The sequence below is a fragment of the Mirounga leonina genome, unplaced genomic scaffold (assembly GCF_011800145.1).
Source record: "Mirounga leonina isolate KUSES-001 unplaced genomic scaffold, KU_Mleo_1.0 Mir_53, whole genome shotgun sequence".
Classification (NCBI taxonomy): domain Eukaryota; kingdom Metazoa; phylum Chordata; class Mammalia; order Carnivora; family Phocidae; genus Mirounga; species Mirounga leonina.
Genome location: NW_023270807.1, coordinates 8,045,650 through 8,064,098, shown reverse-complemented (window position 1 = coordinate 8,064,098; position 18,449 = coordinate 8,045,650). Strand labels below are relative to the sequence as shown.

At 39.6% G+C, this 18,449-nt stretch overlaps 1 protein-coding gene across 8 annotated transcripts in view; it reads right to left on the bottom strand.

The window, feature by feature from the left end:
• The window catches only part of LOC118001457 (adenylate cyclase type 10-like), a 43,916-nt gene extending 25,470 nt beyond the window's left edge, over positions 1-18,446 (bottom strand). For 7 of the 8 annotated variants that reach the window (XR_004676701.1, XM_034991569.1, XM_034991570.1 and 4 more), the window contains exons 1-10: positions 18,279-18,446; positions 17,319-17,423; positions 14,056-14,094; positions 12,979-13,122; positions 3,092-3,297; positions 2,714-2,804; positions 2,532-2,620; positions 1,732-1,923; positions 926-1,047; positions 114-215 (exon numbers count right to left, since the gene is read on the bottom strand). Coding sequence is in view for 7 of the 8 variants with exons in the window: in XM_034991569.1 (XP_034847460.1) it covers positions 114-215; positions 926-1,047; positions 1,732-1,923; positions 2,532-2,620; positions 2,714-2,804; positions 3,092-3,297; positions 12,979-13,122; positions 14,056-14,094; positions 17,319-17,423; positions 18,279-18,435 (1,247 nt within the window). In the remaining variant the exon portion in view is untranslated. The remainder of the gene's footprint in view (positions 1-113; positions 216-925; positions 1,048-1,731; positions 1,924-2,531; positions 2,621-2,713; positions 2,805-3,091; positions 3,298-12,978; positions 13,123-14,055; positions 14,095-17,318; positions 17,424-18,278) is intronic. The other variant, XM_034991567.1, reaches the window with a different exon arrangement.
• Positions 18,447-18,449: the final 3 nt, after the last annotated feature.

Sequence of the window (18,449 nt, the reverse complement as noted above, 5' to 3'; positions counted from 1 at the left end):
ATGGGAAAGCACTAGAAATATGAATTATTTAAAAAGGGGGCATACACTGTTCCAGGTGAAGAAAAGGTTCAAAGGTAGCAAGTTCATACATAACAGGGAATAATCAGACTTACTTGATGTGAAAATTCACTTGATGTGAAAATTTCATGTGACGGATAAGATATGTGGATGGAGAAAGAGGGTACAACGAGGCATAAATTAGTTTCAAGTTAAATCTACAAATAAACCATTTTCAGTTGTTTACAAAGAGCACAAAAAGTGGCAAAAATGCTAACACTACTGTATCTTTGCCATCAAAATTCTCCTGCCTTCTTCTAAGGCCAGGATTGAGGACTTTTACTTGGGCCCATTGCTCAGGGTGAGTAAGAGACACCCAAGACCTAAACCACGCAGTTGGTTCTGCTGCCACACCAGAATAAGACTAAACATCTTTGGATGTTTCACCATGCTTCCTTTGTCTAAAATGCCCTCTCTCGCTTTCCCCAATTGTTGAACTCCAGCGGTGGTCCCTTCCTATCTTGATAATTGCCCTACAACTTCTCTTCCCATACCTCCCCTCCCTGTAGACAGGCAGCCTTTGTTCTACATTCCCACGACATACAGACATATTATTTGTATTATATTAATTTACACATTTGCTTGTTCCTTTGTGGTGTTTTTAAATCTTGTTATGAGTATTTGGTGCCTCCCTCTTTCACCCCATTAGATGGAAACTTATCTTCATTTTCCCTGGGTATCTATTACATAATTCTGTGCCTAATGATTCCTTAATAGAGCTTATTTTCTGACTTCCTTTAGCATGTTCTCTCCTCTTTAGGCAGATTCTGGACACTCTCAACCCCAGCTACTTGTTACTGCCTCCTACCCTGCCTGAAGAGCCCCCTGGGGCCTGAGAAGCTCCTCTCTGCCCCACCTTCCTCCTCACTTGGTCTCAGCAAGATTCTCCCAGCAGAAGCTGAAGATGCTGAAGGAGCTCTCCAGGGCATGTGCACACTCATCTGGCTTCTTATCCCCAGGAAGGCCAAAAACACAGAGGAACATGCAGCCCTGGGACAGATGACAAAGAAGGAAAAGAGAAGTTTACCCAGGGAAAGAATATGCTTGCCTCAACTGGACCAACTCCCCTGAATGAGGCCAGAGCTTTTCCCCACTGGTTTTCTGTTAGGAATGTTGAATTCTACAGGATTCATGAAATGGACACTCTGGGCCACATCAACATGGAGATTAAAAAAAAAAGAAGAAGAAATAAAATCTTGATTTAACTAACTCTTCAAAGAACTGAAATTTAAAACATAAGAAAAACTGATGTCAAGAACTTTTCAAAAATTCCATTTCTAGTATATGCCTTGAGCTGTCTATCTACTCACATTTTTATTCACCTACAATGTCATGTATTATGATGCTGCTCTTTTTCAAGCTCCTCAATTATCAGAATTATCTGATTACACTCACTTTACTAATAGAACCAGAAAAATATGCTTTTGCTCTGACAAAGATTTTTCAACAAGAATTGAATGAAAAAGGACATGGAGATAATCTTCAGTTACCCTGAAAATTAAATTAACTAGAACATCCCATTCCTTAACAATTATTAGTTGAACTTTTGATGTCCTATAGCTTGTCACAAAATAAACAGCAGGGAATTTGACTTACATATGTGTTATGTGGGGAACAAAACTATTATTCCTCACTCACCTTTAATGCTGATGGGTCAAGTTTCCTTGTACTTACTTTCTCAAACATAAAGATCCGGCTTAGCTGGCCACCCCCTTTCTCTATGACTGTGGAGATGTACAGGGCAGCCTCCTGGATAAGATGACACAAATGCGACATCCATGCTGTCTTGTGGAACTCTAGGCTGACCAAAACCATAGTCACGGTACGGAATTCGGATATATACTCCATAGGCTGCCCTTCATCAATCTACAAAGACACAGTGAGTTATCGTGCCTGTATCTTCAACTCTCAGTATCATGTTTAAGCATTTGAATTTTATATTCCATGGTGAGTATGAGAAAATAACTTACAGATGTCAGACAAAAACCTTAAAATTCAGGTTTGAGAAGTATAGAAGATGTACAAACCAGTACACTTGGAATTAAAACTGTTTGACTTTAAACCTAATTCACTGATGAAATTTGCCACACTTTTATGTTTTCTCTTAGAGGTAATTTGATATGTCCATTCTACTAGTCATTATATCACTTACTAAGGGATTCATATAGATTCATATATACACAATCAACACATATTTACCAAGCATATACTCTCTACCCTGTTTACTAAACAATGTACTAGCTTCTTGAGGGACACACTGAAAAACAAATATGGCTTCCACTTGCTAGAACTGAGAAATCTGAAGTTAAGTCATGTCATCACAGGAACTGGTACAGATGGGGAAACCTGCCAGCATTACAATGGAGAGGAGATGAACTGGATCAATATGAAAAGGTCATCACATATAAATGTACACCTGTCAACATAAACACACACACACAGTCTACACGATGACTCAAGAACTAGGAAATAACCTTCTTCAAGAGGTTTTTCATTATGTGCTTCCGCAGGGTTTGTTCAAGAGTAGAGTCTGGATCCAACTCCAGGGCAGTTCTTAGAGTATCTGAGAAAAGGAAAAAAAACAAAATGTCTCCAGCCATGTGGAAAATTTATCTTTGAAATTTTGGGCTTGGGGAGAAAGGACCAAGTAACTTACCAGCACTTGTCCGGTAATGTGGCAGGTAATCAAGGCACTTGTCAAAATGCTCATCAAAATCAAATGGGTCAATGATCCGCATATCTCTTAACTACAGAAAGGAAACTGCTCAATTGGGCGCCCACCCACCGACTGGATTACTGTTGGTCCCTTAACAGAGGGGCTGAGGATGCCATTTCCCTTGTTGATCAATGTATCTTTCCAGCCTTATTTTTCTGCCTCATCTAACTTCCTGGGAGGATATCTCCCACCTCCCTCCAAAATAGAGTTCTAATTGTTGTTGGTTTGGTCAAGCCGTATGTGACCAGCACCAGAGCACTGCCCTGTGTAGGAGAAAGGCCTTTTCAGGACGTGCAATGGATGGGACCAGCCTCCTACCTTCACAGCTTCATCCTCCCTCATGATTTCCACTTCAAACATGTACTGCTCACAAAGCTTCCAGCAGTTCCAGGACAAGACAATCTCATTTGCCTGAGCCAAACGCTGAGCTACCTGGACATCATCCACATTCCGCCCAATCACCAAGAGGTACTGTCGCTGCTCATCTCCAACAATAACCTGGGAAATCCGACCTGCAGATAGACCTATCCAGAAAAAAGGAGACCAGTGGTGAATAGCCAAACTCAATTAGAAAACTATGCACATTGCTCTATGCATCAAGCCAGTCTTGTTATTGCAAAAATATTAGGTGAGCTTACCTTCAAAAATATTACTTTGCCTCAGATTTCCTTCTGTCTTAAGCATATCCAGACACATTCAAACAAGCCTGGGTTGTATGGAGGAAGAGGCAAGAGATCCTAGGCCTCTAAGATTCCTCTCTTTAAGTTGTTCTTCTAATAAACAACTAGGTTGTGATGGCAGAGACCAAATGGTTATGCTCAGAAACTGCTGCCACAGTGACTATACCACCTCCTCAACATATAATCAAGGCTAAGTGATTTTACCAGATAAAATACCAATCAGTATTTTACCAGACTTGGGCTTTGCCATACACTTTTATTCTATCCCCTGTTTTTCTTACCCTGAGGCATTTCTCACTGCTAATATGGCTAAAAAACTGGTTTGCTTGCCAGAGGAAAAAGGACTATATCCAAGTTAAGCCTGCCCTTAGCTAAGTTACCCAATCTAAGCTAAAAACAAAGGGAAAATAGTTTTAAAAGAATCGTAGAGATATATGCTTTTGGCCAAGATGGATTAACAGGTGGTGAATTTACCATAATTCCCAGAACAATGAAGAAACTAGAAAAAACACACAAAGTAACAGTTTTCAAGATATTGGACATCAGGTAATAAAGGACAATGATACTTGAGAGATAGGAAACAAACCAGGTGAACCCTCTGATACCCTAGCTTACTGCATGGAAGAGTTTCCAGGACTTCTCAGGGAGGGGAAGCCCAGGTATAGCCCAGAGGACTCCTCAAGTTGAGGAAGCAGAGCTAAGATCTGAGGAGGCCAAGGTGGTTAGAGTTCACAGGGCACTGTGAGTACTGGAGAGAAGTGTACAGAGAGAGAATTCCAGAGATTTGTACCAGGTCCCCTACAAGTCTTTAGCTGAGTACTGAGTACTAACAAGTACATCAATGTGAGGAAACCACATTGAAACCAGGGAAAGAGCCACCTGAAGAGATTAGAAGGAACAAGCCCCAGTATCACGCAGGGCTGGCAATAGTTCCTATTCCCACCAGCCAGAGTGTCAAACTTAATAAGTCACAGGACATTAGGTACAGTATTCAGAAGGGGTTTGCCTCAGGAATGGGGCAAAACCAGCCCTGGACTAAACACTGCTCTGGTCCCACCCAACAAAGTTTAAAAGCAAAACCTGAAAAAAAATCAAGCTAATCACATCCCAGAAGTATGCTCAAGGATATTTACAGAAGTATAAAAAAATCCAGCATCCAACAAGGTTAAATTCACAATGTCTGGAACCCACCCAAAATAACCAGGCATGCAAAGAAAAAGGAAAATACGATCCATAATGAGGAGAAAAATCAATCAATCAAGCCTAACCCAGAATAACACAGACGATAGAATTAGCAAATAAGAAAACATTAAAAGTTATAACTATATTCAAGAACCTAGAAAAATGAGTAAGTAGAGACACTGCAAAAGAAAAGGTCTGTACAGTTGAAAACACAGCAATAGAAACTATCCAAAATGAAAACAGGGAGAAAAAAAGAAACAATGAACATAATATCAATGACTTGTAGGACAATTTCAAGCAGCCTAATACGTGTGTAATTGGACAGAGGAGGAGGAAGAAAGAAAAAATTATTTGGAAAAATAATAGCAGAACATTTTCTAAATTTGATAAAACCCCAAACCCTATAGATCCAGAATCTCAATGAGCTGCAAGCACAAAAGTGACAGAAAACTGTATCGAGGGACATCATAATCAGATTACCCAAAACCAGTGATAAAGCCGGGGTCGGGGGGTGGTGGTGGAAGGAAGACATTATATACAAACAAAGATAAAGATGAAAGCAGATTTCTTGTTGGAAATGCTGCAAGCTAGAAGTCCTGGAAACTCTTCCATGCAGTAAGCTAGGGTATCAGAGGGTTCACCTTGTTTGTTTCTTATCTCTCAGGTATCATTGTCCTTTATTACCTGATGTCCAATATCTTGAAAACTGTTACTTTGTGTGTTTTTTCTAGTTTCTTCATTGTTCTGGGAATTATGGTAAATTATGGTAAATTCACCACCTGTTAATCCATCTACTGTACCTAATGTCCTGTGACGTTAGTTGTTGTTTAGAAAAACAACTTTAATGTAAGAGAGAAAATCCCCCATCAACCTAGAACTCCATACCCAGTGAAAATACCTTTCAGAAAACAGAGGTGAAATAAAGATTTTTCAGACATACAAGAACTGAACTAACACATATCTAGCAAACCCACACTATGAGAAATGTTAAAAGAAGTTCTTCAGACAGACAACAGTAAGTGTTAATAAGGACATGGACAAATTGGAACACTCACACATTGCTGGTGGGAATGTAAAATGGTACAACTACTTTGGGAAAAAGATTAGCGATTCCTTAAAAAGCTAGACATATATCTACCATATGATCTAGACTTTTCACTTCTAGGTATTTACCCAAGAGAAATAAACACATGTCTCTCTGAAGACTTATACACAGATGTTCATAGTAGCTTTATTTGTAATAGCCAAAAATTGACAACCCAACTGTCCATCAAAAAGTGAATGGATAAACAAATTGTGGTACATCCATATAAAAGAATACTACTTAGCAATAAAAAGGAGTGAACTATTGATACATGCTACAACATTCTTTAAAAATGAAAATAATCTCTAATGACAGAAAGGAGATCAGAGATTTATTGAGGATAGGGAGGGGAGTGGTAGGAGGGGGGTTATAAAAAGGGTACAAGGAAACTTTAGTGAGTGATGGGTATGTACATTATCTTAATTGTGGTGATGGTTTCAAAAGTATACAAATATGTACAGTATCAATTATGAATTATCCATCAATAAAACAAAAAGCAAAACAACAAAAAATGCTAGGACAGAAGAGATGACATATAATTCAGAATATAATTCTTCAGGCTGCTCCTCAAAATATAAATGAATAGGTAGAGTCAACTTTTGCCCTTCATTCAGAAACCTCTTGATGTTTCTGGACTTCTGTGAAAGAGCTTTGTATATAGAGCTTCCCCTCTAATCCTGACTCTGTCACTGATGCAATTTTTGCCTCTGTGTGCAGCTTTTAAATCTTTATTGTATTGTATTACATTTTTGATTATGTAATATAATAACATAGTTCAAAAATCAAACTATATAAAGAATATACATAAAAATTCCTGATTTTGATTTTTGGGGAAGATGGTACAGTAAGAGGATCCTAAATTCACCTTATCCCAGACACAACTAGATAACACTTGGATCAGAGCAAACAACCCAGAAAAGGACCTGAAGATTGGCCAAACAAACTCCATGCCTAAATGTAGAGAAGAGGCCACATCGAAGAGGGTAGGAATGGTGAGGACTCAGTGGGAATCTAAACCCCGTGGGTGTGACTGCTGGAGGGTGGGAGCCATGGACAAGAAGAGGGGCAAGAAGCACACTGGGGAGCCTACAAGGAGAAGAGAAATCCCTATAGCATTTGGCTTTAAAAATCACAGGGGCTGAATTTCATGAGTGCTTATTACCAGTGGGACTTAAAGCCTGGAACTTTAAAAAACAGTGGGCTTGGCTCTAAGAGAGCCTAGCTAGTGATAGGAAGCTGAGCCCCTGCCCTTAAAAAGACAGCACAGAAAACAGCGTGCAGAGATACAGCTTGGAAGCTGAAGTTTGAAAGGCGCCTGTGGCTTATGGGAAGGAGAGTCAGTTACTAATCTCAGAGTTCACTGAGGGACTTCTCCAGGAACAAAGGAGCTGGCAGGTGCCATTTCCCTTCCCTGCCCCTCATCATAAACATACAACTGCTACCTGTGGGAATGAGTGCAGGGCCGGCACTTGCTCCCTAACTTGCTTATACTGTGCCCTGCCCTCTCCAGCCAGAACTGCCTCAGTCCTGGTGCTGTGGATCCCCTCCCCAAGAAGACCCAGGCAATCCTTGCCAACACTGTATCTCCCGACCTCCCATGGAGGATGCACACACTTTGTTAAAATTACACACCCTGCCCTTGCATGCTGTCCAGAGTACCCAGGTCCTTCGGCCTCTGCAGCAGCTACACATGCCCTGTGGAGGAGGACCACTGCCACTAGTTAAAAGTACACATCCCACCCACTACTTTCAAGAGCAAGAGATGTAGCTGACTTTCCTAAACACATAGGGACAGAGAGAGTTAGGCAGAATGAGGGGACAGAAGAATATATCACAAATAAAAAAACAGGACAAAACTACAGCAAGAGACCTAAGTGAAATGGAGATAAGTAACATGGCTGATAGCAAATTTAAAGTAATGATAATAAAGATATTCACTCAAGAAAAGAGTGGAGGACATCAGTGAGACCTTTAAGAGATAGAAAACATAAAAAAGAACCAGATGAAAAACACAATAAATGAAATTAAAAATAAACTTGATAGAATCAACAGCAGGGGGAAGAAGGAGTGGAACAAATTAATGAACTAGAAGACAGAGTAATGGAAAGTAATCAAGCTAAACAAATAAGAAAGAATTATGCAAACTGAGAATAGACTTAAGGGAATTCAGTGATGCCTTCAGGTGCAATAACATTCACATTATAGGGCTTCCAGAAGGAGACAGAGAAAAGGGAGGAAAATTTATTTGAAGAAACAATAGCTGAAAACTTCCCTAATCTGGGAAGGAAACACATATCCAGATCCAGGCAAAGAGGTCCTCCAACAAAATTAACCAAAGGAGGTCTACACTAAGACACATAGTAATCAAAATGGCAAAAAGGAGTAATAAGGAAAAAATTTTTTAAAGATTTATTTATTTGAGAGATGTGGGGGGGAGGGGCAGAGGGAGAGAGAAACTTAAGCAGACTCTGCATGCAGCACAGAGCCCTACGTGGGGCTCAATCTCATGACCCTGAGATCATGAACTGAGCCAAAACCAAGAGTTGGACGCCCAACCAACTGCACCACCCAGGCATCCCCAAGAAAAAAATGTTTAAAGCAGCAAGAGAAAAGACAATTACATATAAGAGAAACCCCATAAGGCTATCAGCGGTTTTCAGCAGAAACTTTGCAAGCCAGAAGAGAATGGTATAATATATTCAAAGTGCTGAAAGGGAAAAATCTACAGCCAAGAATACCCTATCCAGCAAGGCTATCATTCAGAATAGGAGAGGTAAGTTTCTCAGACAAACAAAAACTAAAGGAGTTCATGACCAACTAAGTCAGCCTTACAAGAAATACTAAAATGGACTCTTTGCGTGGAAAGGAAAGACCATAAGTGAGTGTATGATAAGGAGGAAACACAAAAGCAGTAAAAGTAAGTATTTCTGTAAAAAAAAATCAGTCAAAGGAGTCACAAAAAAAAAAAAAGGATGAAAATATGACACCATATACCTAAAACATGGAAGGAAAAGGAGTAAATAATGGGTTCAAACTTAAGTGACCATCAACTTAATATAGACTGCTATATGCAGAAGATGTTATATACAAACTTAATGGTAACAAATCAAAAACCACTAATAGATATGCAAAGAATAAAGAGAAAGGAATCCAAGTATATCACCAAGGAAAACCAGCAAACCATGAAAGAGAGAAAGACAAGAAAGGGTCAGAGAAAAACTACAAAAACAACAACAAAACAAGTAACAAAATGACAATAAATACACATCTATCAATAATTACTTAGAATGTAAATGAAATAAATGCTCCAATTAAAAGGCACAGGGTAACAGAGTGGATAAAAAAACAAGACCAATCTATATGCTGCCTACAAAAGACTCATTTCAGACCAAAGATACCTGCAGATTGAAAGTGAGAGGATGGAGAAATATTTACCATGTAAATGGATGACAAAAGAAAGCTGGAGTAGCAATATTTATATCAGACAAAATAGACTTTAAAAAAAAGACTGTAACAAGAGACAAAGAAGGATACTATATAGTAAGAAAGGGACAATCCAACAAGATATAACAATTTAAATATTTATGCATGGGAGCACCCAAATCATAAAACAATTAGTAAGAAACAGAAAGGAACTAATTGATAATAATACAATAGTAGGGGACTTCACACCCCACTTACATCAATGGACAGGTCATCTAAACAGAAAATCAACAAGGAAACAATGGTTTTGAATGACACACAGGACTAGATGGACTTAACAGATATATTCAGAACATTCCATCCTAAAACAGCAAAATACACATTCTCTTCAAGTGCACATGGAATATTCTTCATAATGGATCACATATTAGGCCACAAAACAGGCCTCAACAAATTCAAGAACACTGAAATCATACCATGTACCTTTTTTAACGACAACACTATGTAACTACAAATTAAGCACAAGAAAAAATCTGGAAAGACCATAAATACTTGGAGGTTAAACAATATGCTACTAAACAATGAATAGGTCAACCAAGAAATCAGAGAAGAAATCAAAAAGTACACGGAAACAAATGCAAATGAAAACACAACAGTCCAAAATCTTTGTGATGCAGCAAAAGCAGTTCTAAGAGGGAAGTTTATGGCAATACAGACTTACCTCAAGAAGCAAGAAAAATCTCAAATAAACAACCTAACCTTACACCTAAGGGAGCTAGAAAAAGAACAACAAACAAAAACCAAAACCAGCAGAAGGAAGGAAATAATGAAGATTAGAGCAGAAATAAATGATACAGAAACTAAAAAGCAAGTAGAAGAGATGAATGAAACCAGGAGATGGTTCTTTGAAAAGATCAACAAAATTGATAAATCTCTAGCTAGACTCATTAAAAAAAGAAAGAGGACTCAAATAAACGAAATCACAAATGAAAGAGGAGAAATAACAACCAACACCACAGAAATACAACAATTGTAAGAGAATATAATGAAAACTAAATGCCAACAAATTGGAAAGCCTAGAATAAATGGATAAATTCCTAGAAACATACAACCTACCAAAGCTGAAGCAGGAAGAAATAGAAGATTTGAATAGACCAATTACCAGTAAGGAGATTGAATCAGTAATCAAAAACTCCCAACCAAAAAACAAGTCCAGGACCAGATGGCTTCACAGGCAAATTCTACCAAACATTTAAAGAAGTTAATACCTATTCTCCTCATATTATTTATTCCAAAAAATAGAAGAAAAACTTCCAAATTCATTCTATGAGGTCAGCACTACCCTGATACCAAAACCAGATAAAGAAACCACAAAAAAAGAGAACTACAGGCCAGTATCTCCGATGAACATAGATGCAAAAATCCTCAACAAAATACTGGCAAACTGAATCCAACAATACATTAAGAAAATCATTCACCATGATCAAGTGGGATTTATTCCCAAGATGCAAGCGTGGTCCAATATTCACAAATCAACATGATACATCACATCAATAAGAGAAAGGATAAAAACCATATGATCATTTCAACAGATGAAGAAAAAGCATCTGACAGTACAATATCCCTTCATGATAAAAGCTTTCAACAAAGTAGGTTTAGAGGGAACATACCCCAACATAATGAAGGCCATATATAAAAAACCCACAGCTAACATAATCCTTAATGGGGAAAAACTGAGTTTTTCCTTAAGGTCAGGAATAAAACAGGGATGTTCACTCTAAACACTTGCATTCAATGTAGTACTGGGAGTCGAGCCATAGCAATCAGACAACAGAAAGGAATAAAAGGCATCCAAACTGATAAGGAAGAAGTAAACAGAAGAAGTAAAACTCTATTTGCAGATGACATACTATATGTAGAAAACCCAAACACTCCACCAAAAAACTGCAAGAACTAATAAATGAATTCAGTAAATTTGCAGGACACAAAATCAATGTGCAGAAATCTGTTGTATTTCTATACACCAATAATGAAGTAGTAGAAAGAGAAATTAGGAAAACAATCCCATTTACAACTGTACCAAAAATAATAAGACACCTAGGAATAAACTTAAAGAGGTGAAAGACCTGTACTCTGAAAACTATAAAACACTCATGAAAGAAATTGAACATGACATAAAGAAATGGAAAGGCATTCCATGCTCATGGACTGGAGGAATAAATATTGTTAAAAAGACTATACTACCCATTCATTTATCGATGGCCCCTTGGGCTGCTTCCATAATTTGGCTACTGTAAATAATGCTATAAACATATGGGTGCATGATCCCTTTGAGTTAGTGTTTTTGTATTTTTTTGTGTAAATACCCAGTCGGGTGATTACTGGATTGTAGGGTAGTTCTCTTTTAAACTTTTTGGGGAAACTCCACACTGTTTTCCACAATGGCTGCACCAGTTTGCATTCATTCCCACCAACAGTGCAAGAGGGTTCCTCTTTCTCTACATCCTCCCCAACACTTGTTTTCTTGTGTTTTTGATTTTAGCCATTCTCACAGGTGTGAGGTGATATCTCATTGTAGTTTTGATTTGCATTTCCTTGAAGATGAGTGATGTTGAGCATCTTATGAAAAGATGGATAAAGAAGATATGTGTGTGTGTGTGTGTGTGATAATGGAATAGTATTCAGCCATAAAAAATGAAATCTTGACATTTGCAACAATATGGACAGAGCTAAGAGTACAATGTAAAGGGAAATAAGTCAGAGAAAGACAAATACCATATGATTTCATTCATATGTGCAATTTAAGAAACAAATGAGCAAAGGGGAAAAAAAGAAAGAAAGAATGAGGCAAACCAAGAAAGAGACTCTTAACTATAAAGAACAAACTGATGGTTACCAGCGGGGAGGGGGTGGAGGGATGGGTTAAATAGGTGATGGGGATTAAGGAGGGCACTTGTGGTGAGCACCGGGTGATGTATGAGATTGTTGAATCACTATATTGTACACCTGAAACTAATATAACACTGTTTTTCCTCCAATAGGTAACTTTTATTCATTTCTTATATATCTTTCCAGTGTTTCTTTATACCAATATGAACAAGAAAAATTCTTATTTTTTGTCTTTATATAAAAGGTAGCATACCACAGTGCTTTGCATCTTGCTTTTTCTCAACTCTATTTTGAAGATATTGCTATATCAGAATATCTTTTTTTAAAGTTGCATAAAATCTCATTGAGTAGACATATTGTTTATTTAACCAGTCTCCTATAGATCGTTTTATTACAAACCATATTGCAATCAATAATCTTGTACCGATAACATTTCATACACAGTCAGGTATACCTATAGGATAAATATTTGGGAGTGGGATTGCTAGATTGAAGAATAAATGCATTTGGAATCTCAACAGAGATTACCAAAATTATTCTTCATAGAAGTTGTACTGCTGTTGACTCCCATCAGCAGTGTATATGAGAGTGTTTATTCCTCATTGCCTCATCAACAGTGTGGTCAGCATATGAATTTTTGGTATCTATAGGTGAGAAACAATCTCAATGCACTTTCAATTGGCATTTTTCTTATTATGAAATTAAACATCTTTTCACATGTTAAAGAGATGTATTTCTTTGTCTATGTACTATTTATTTGTGTCCTTTCCCATCTTTCTCTTAAAAAGTTAGTCTTTTGTTGATTTCTAGGTGTTTTATTTCTAATATTCACCCCTTATGTATATAAGTTGCAGATTTTTTTTTCAGGTTGCCATTTATATTTTGAATTTTTTATAGTGGGTTTTTTTTTTTTTTTTTTAATTGATCACTCTTTTAGTAGCTACTACCTATCTTTAGCTGCAGGTCCTGGCCTTCTCTGGTATGGTAGATCCCAAATTTCTCCTGTATCTCCAGACTGCATTTTGCCACCAGGGTAATGATGTCACTGAGTTGATTCTGTTTCACTGTCCAGAGTGCCAGAAGCACATTCCCTGCAGACACACAAGACAGGCTGACAAGCATCAAATATCTGGATTCACCTGATCTGGGCAAAGCTCCCAATAATGCAGAAGATATCATGCAAGGTGTTAGGCAAGGTTCCTTGGCCCTGTACATTATGCTTGGTTAAAATACTGCCTTGGAGCCTCAAAACCACTCATCATAAAAAACAAGACAAGGCAGAAGCTGAAATGTTCCTTTAGTTTAAGAGTATTTTTGATAGGGCGCCTGGGTGGGTCAGTCATTAAGCATCTGCCTTCAGCTCAGGTCATGATCCCAGGGTTCTGGGATCAAGCCCCACTTCAGGCTCCCTGCTTAGTGGGAGGCCTGCTTCTCCCTCTTCCACTCCCCCTGCTTGTGTTCTCTCTGTCAAATAAATAAAATCTTTAAAAAAAAAAAAAAAGAATATTTTTGATAATCTTCCCTCCACCAGTATACTAACAGAATGGGAGGGGCACTAGCTAAGAGGTTCATAAAATGTAGGTTCATGTTCAAATCTAATTTCAAGGGTGACTTAATTAAGTTTAAATTTAAAAAAGAGGCCAACTCTGTGGCATATAGCTATTAATGATCCTGAGAGTTCTCCAGATAGGAGATTTTGACTCCTATCTTACACATAGCTTCTGCTCTTAAGGCCTAAGTTTCTCATTAGTTTTCTCATGCAAATAAGTGCTTTATAGGCACTTATTTTTGTCATTTAATTAAGCAAAATGTAAAGCACCTGTGAACTTAATATGGGCAAGGTTTTTCTACTAGACTGAGAGAACCTTTGAGTCAGTGACTGTGTCTTCTTCATCTTTGTTTCCCCAGGGCCAAGGACATATTAAATAACAAACAATGCTGAATAAACAAATATGCCAAATTCCACCTAAATGAAGTCTGCCTCACTTATAGTCCTTTAAATATTCAGAAAAACTTAAAAGTACCTGTGATATTTAGGATATCTCCTCCAAAACACAGCACATCTGAAACCCAGTAAAGGAGAGAGAGGAAAATGCATCAAAATCAGATATACTAGATCATGGCAGAATTATATATGATCAGAAGAATGGCCTACTGAGTTTTTCCTCATATCTTCTCTAGTCTATTTGTTCCCTCCAAGGGACTCTTTTCTTTCCCTTAGCTTCTCCCCAAATCTGTCTGTATCTATATCCATCTTCTTGAAAATGAAAGAAATACTCCTGTTCTCTTCAAAGTCACCCCATTGGGCTCTGGATCCTAGCCCCTTCCACCCTTTCAAGAACTTCACTCCCTCCCTTATCTCCTCTCCACTGGATCATTTCTATTAATATCTTAAAAAATGAAAACAAAACACAACACTCTACCTTCCATTGCTATTAGCTCCATTTTTCTGCTACATCTCCATCAAAAAAATTCTCAAAAGAGTTGGCCATATACAATTTGTTCCTCATATCCTGTTCACTCTTAAAACATTTTCTCTACCATTCTCTTCTCCGCTTTCTCCCATCTGACTCCCAACTCCATCACTTCACTAAAATTTATCAAGATCATCAACAGCATTCACCTTGCTAAATTCAGTATTTTCTCACAGCACTGTACTTTATACTTTTCATTTTCAACTCAGCCAGTCCCAGCCTTCCTCCCCCAGAGACTCTACTTCTCCTTTGGCTTCAGGAACACAATATCCCACCTAACTGGCTGCTTTATAGTCTCTTTTGTAAGTTCTTTCGCTCTAATCATAATCTGTCCTGGAGTCCCTCAAGCCTCAGTCTTAGGCTCTCTTTATTTACACTCTCCTCACGTGGACTCAATCAGTTCCTAACTTTAAGTAACATCTTTATGCCATCAACTCACTTCTTGTCTCTAACAGAGATCTATTCTCTGAGCTCCAGGCTCAATCATTGCTACTGACTTCATTCTCCATTTGAATGACTTATTGACAACTCAGTATATTCAAAACAGAACTCTTGATTTTCTTTCTCAAAGCCCAGTCTTTCCCATCTCGGTAAGTGACACCACCATCAATTCAATTATGAGAGCCAAAAAATCCTTGAGAGTCGCTTTTCTCACTACTTCCCACTGATATCAATATACCAGCAAATCTTGTCTGTTGAACCTGCAAAACACATTTCAAATTAATTCATCTCCTTATGGCTCCACTGCCTTATCTCTAGACCAATGGTTTCCACCTTGGCTTCAACATTGGAATAGCCTGTGAAACTTCAAAAAATCTTTATTTCTGGGCTTACCCCAAGGTATTTTGATTTAATTGGTCTGAGGTAAAGCCTAGATACCAGGATTTTTAAAAGCTCCCCGAGGGCGCCTGGGTGGCTCAGTTGGTTAAGCGACTGCCTTCGGCTCAGGTCATGATCCTGGAGTCCCTGGATCGAGTCCTGCATCGGGCTCCCTGCTTGGCAGGGAGTCTGCTTCTCCCTCTGACCCTCCTCCCTCTCATGTGCTCTCTCTCATTCTCTCTCTCTCAAATAAATAAAATCTTTAAAAGCTCCCCGAGTGGTTATTTAATGTACTGCCAAGGTTGAGAACCACTACTCTAGACCAAATCAGCCTCATCTCTCCACAGCTGCTACAGCTGCCTCTTCTAGCTTCTATTCTTACCACCTGCCCTCCATCAGCTCCCTATAGTCCAATTGCCATAAGGCGGTTAAAATGAGCTTTCAAAAATGTAAATCGGACCACATCACCCCCTTGCCAGAACCTTTTAACAGTTTCCCTTTATACAAAAATACATAATCCAAACTCCTTATGGCCTACAGAGTTCAATGATCTCCAATCTCACCTCAAGCCACTCTTCTCCCTGCTAGCTATGTGTTAGCCACACTGGTCTTCTTAGTTCCCAGAACATGGCAAGCTTCCTCCCATCTTAGAAGCTTTGCACTTGGCATTCTTCTGCCTGAAACACTTTACTCCTCACTCTTCACAAGGTGTTTCTCTCATCCTTTATGTCTCAGCTTAAACACTTGAGGAGCCTCCTATGATCACCCTACCTGAAAAAAATCTCCCACTCTACAATTCTTTACCATTACACCCTATTTCCTTTGTAAAATGTATAATGTATAATGATCTTGTTTACTTATTGTCTCTCCCACTAACATGGAAACTTCAAGAGGGCAAGTATTATGTCTTATTTTCCCCTGTATTTCTAGTACCCAGCAGTTCCTGGTGTTATAATATATACATAATTTCTATCTCTCCCTTTCATCTAAACTTGATGAGAAAAATCTAAAGACCTTTTACAACTGTTCCTCAGGGGTAAGGGGTGAATCAAATAAACAAGTTCCTAAAGGAGATTTCCACAAAGTAAAAATTCTGATGAATCTCAGAATTATGGACATGACTGTATGGACACTGTCAATAAAAGAAGGGAATGTTATATAACTACTAAAGTTTCAGGACCAGATTAATTTGTTGGGTGGGTCTAACTAGTCAGAAAGCTCCTCAAAAGTAGGTTTTTGCACACCCTGACCTTTTACAGTATATATCACAGAATATGCACTTAAGGGCGCCCGGGTGGCTCAGTTGGTTAAGTATCTGCCTTCAGCTCAGGTCATGATCCCAGGGTAAGGGGATCGAGTCCCGCGTCAGGCTCCCTGTTCAGCCAGAAGTCGGGTTCTCCCTCTGCCGCCGCCCGCCCCTCACTCCCCTTGTCCTCTCTCTCTCTCTCTAATGAATAAATAAAATCTTAAAAAAAAAAAAAGAATATGTACTCAAAATGTTTACTGCACATGTAAGGAGCTGATTTTTTTTTTCTTCCCCAGATTAGGCAAATTTCCACAAGCTTAATATACGGCAGAAAATGAAGAAAACATTCCTATTTCATAGGATCAAAATACAATAATAGAATGGGAAGGTGTTTTGTAAATTATATCGGATATAAACACATGTGGCACATTACATTATTGTTGGAAGAGGCAACCTGAGGAATACTTTATTTTGAAATAAAATATAAACATGCAAAGTAAAAATTAAAATTAATTTGTTCTCCCTCCCCCCCTTTCTGAACATTGAGTCAACAGAATGTGAGACTAGGTAGAACGGCAGATACAGGCAAAAATCTAGCCTGTTAGTAGCAAGAAAGAAGAAATAAAAGATGAGTAACACTAAAGGAATAACCCTTTGGTATCTTTTCAATTAGCCCAGGCCCCCTTCTGTTACAAACCCTCAGGAGCCCAGCACCACACCTCCTGGCTTCCCTACAATAGTCACTCACGCTCCACGATGTCACTGATGTAATAACTGAAGATGTGGGCCAGTTTGTCCATGTCATGTTCCGACTTGCAGGTCAGGCTGAACCTATCCATTAATGCTGTAAACCCTAGCCGACAAAACAAAAATTACGTTAGCTGCAAATCCTGAACTTTTAGGCTCTATTCCCTGCACGCATCAAGCCAGTGTAAAGAAGCAGATCTCCTCCAGAGGAGTAATTTCATTACCCTTTAACAAGTGTTCATACTCGGGCCAGGCTGGCTGCCTGCCGCCCCTGGGAACCCAGAGAGCCACACCCCCTTCATTTCCAGGAGCTGCAGATGAAGATTCACCCACAAGCACCCTCTTTCCTCTCTAGCCAGCTAGCCCGTTTCTGCCATACCCTCTTAAGCTCCCTGGCCAAGGGAGAAACGGGATTTCGCCCCATGTGAAAGACAGAGACCAACGACGAGGGGGATGGATTAAAGCTTTATGGAGAACTCAGATGGTGAGCTCCTCGAGGTCAGGCACCTTCAGACACTCATCTTCAGATCCATGACACAGACGCCACAAATATTTGTCGAGTAAGCGACTCTCGAAGTAGCTGCTGGGTCTCTAATTCCTAGCGCAGTGGCGGGCACACACTTAGGGACCCAAAGAAGGAATTTATGGAGCGAAAAAAACGGGCTGAAGCGGTATGCGTATTGGGAGCAAACTTAGGTTCAAAGCCTGCTGAGTGGTCCCGCGAAAGTCCTTTTCCGTTTCCGAGTCTCCTTTCATTTCTGAAGTGAACTCTAGGGCTACGCCAGACCATTCCGGAAGGAGTCCTCCAGCTCCGAACCAGGTTTCCCGAGGCGGCGGCGGCGAGCAGTTAAGCCGCGCCTTTGCTCGCCCGGGGGCCAGGCCTGTAACCGCCGCGGCTCTCGGAGCCAGGCCCAACGGCCGCCCCTCGGGCAGGGCGGGAGAGCGACGCGCCTCGGCTCACCCGTCACGTGGACGCCAAGGAGGACGCCCTGGGCCGTGGCGAGCTCGGGTTGCGATCGCCGGGGCTTCCTGAACACCAGCAGGTCGGGAAGCAGCGCCGCCAACCGGGCCTCTACGGGCCACAGGGGCGGCGCCGCCAACCGCTCGCCGATCGCCATGGCGGCGCGGGGTT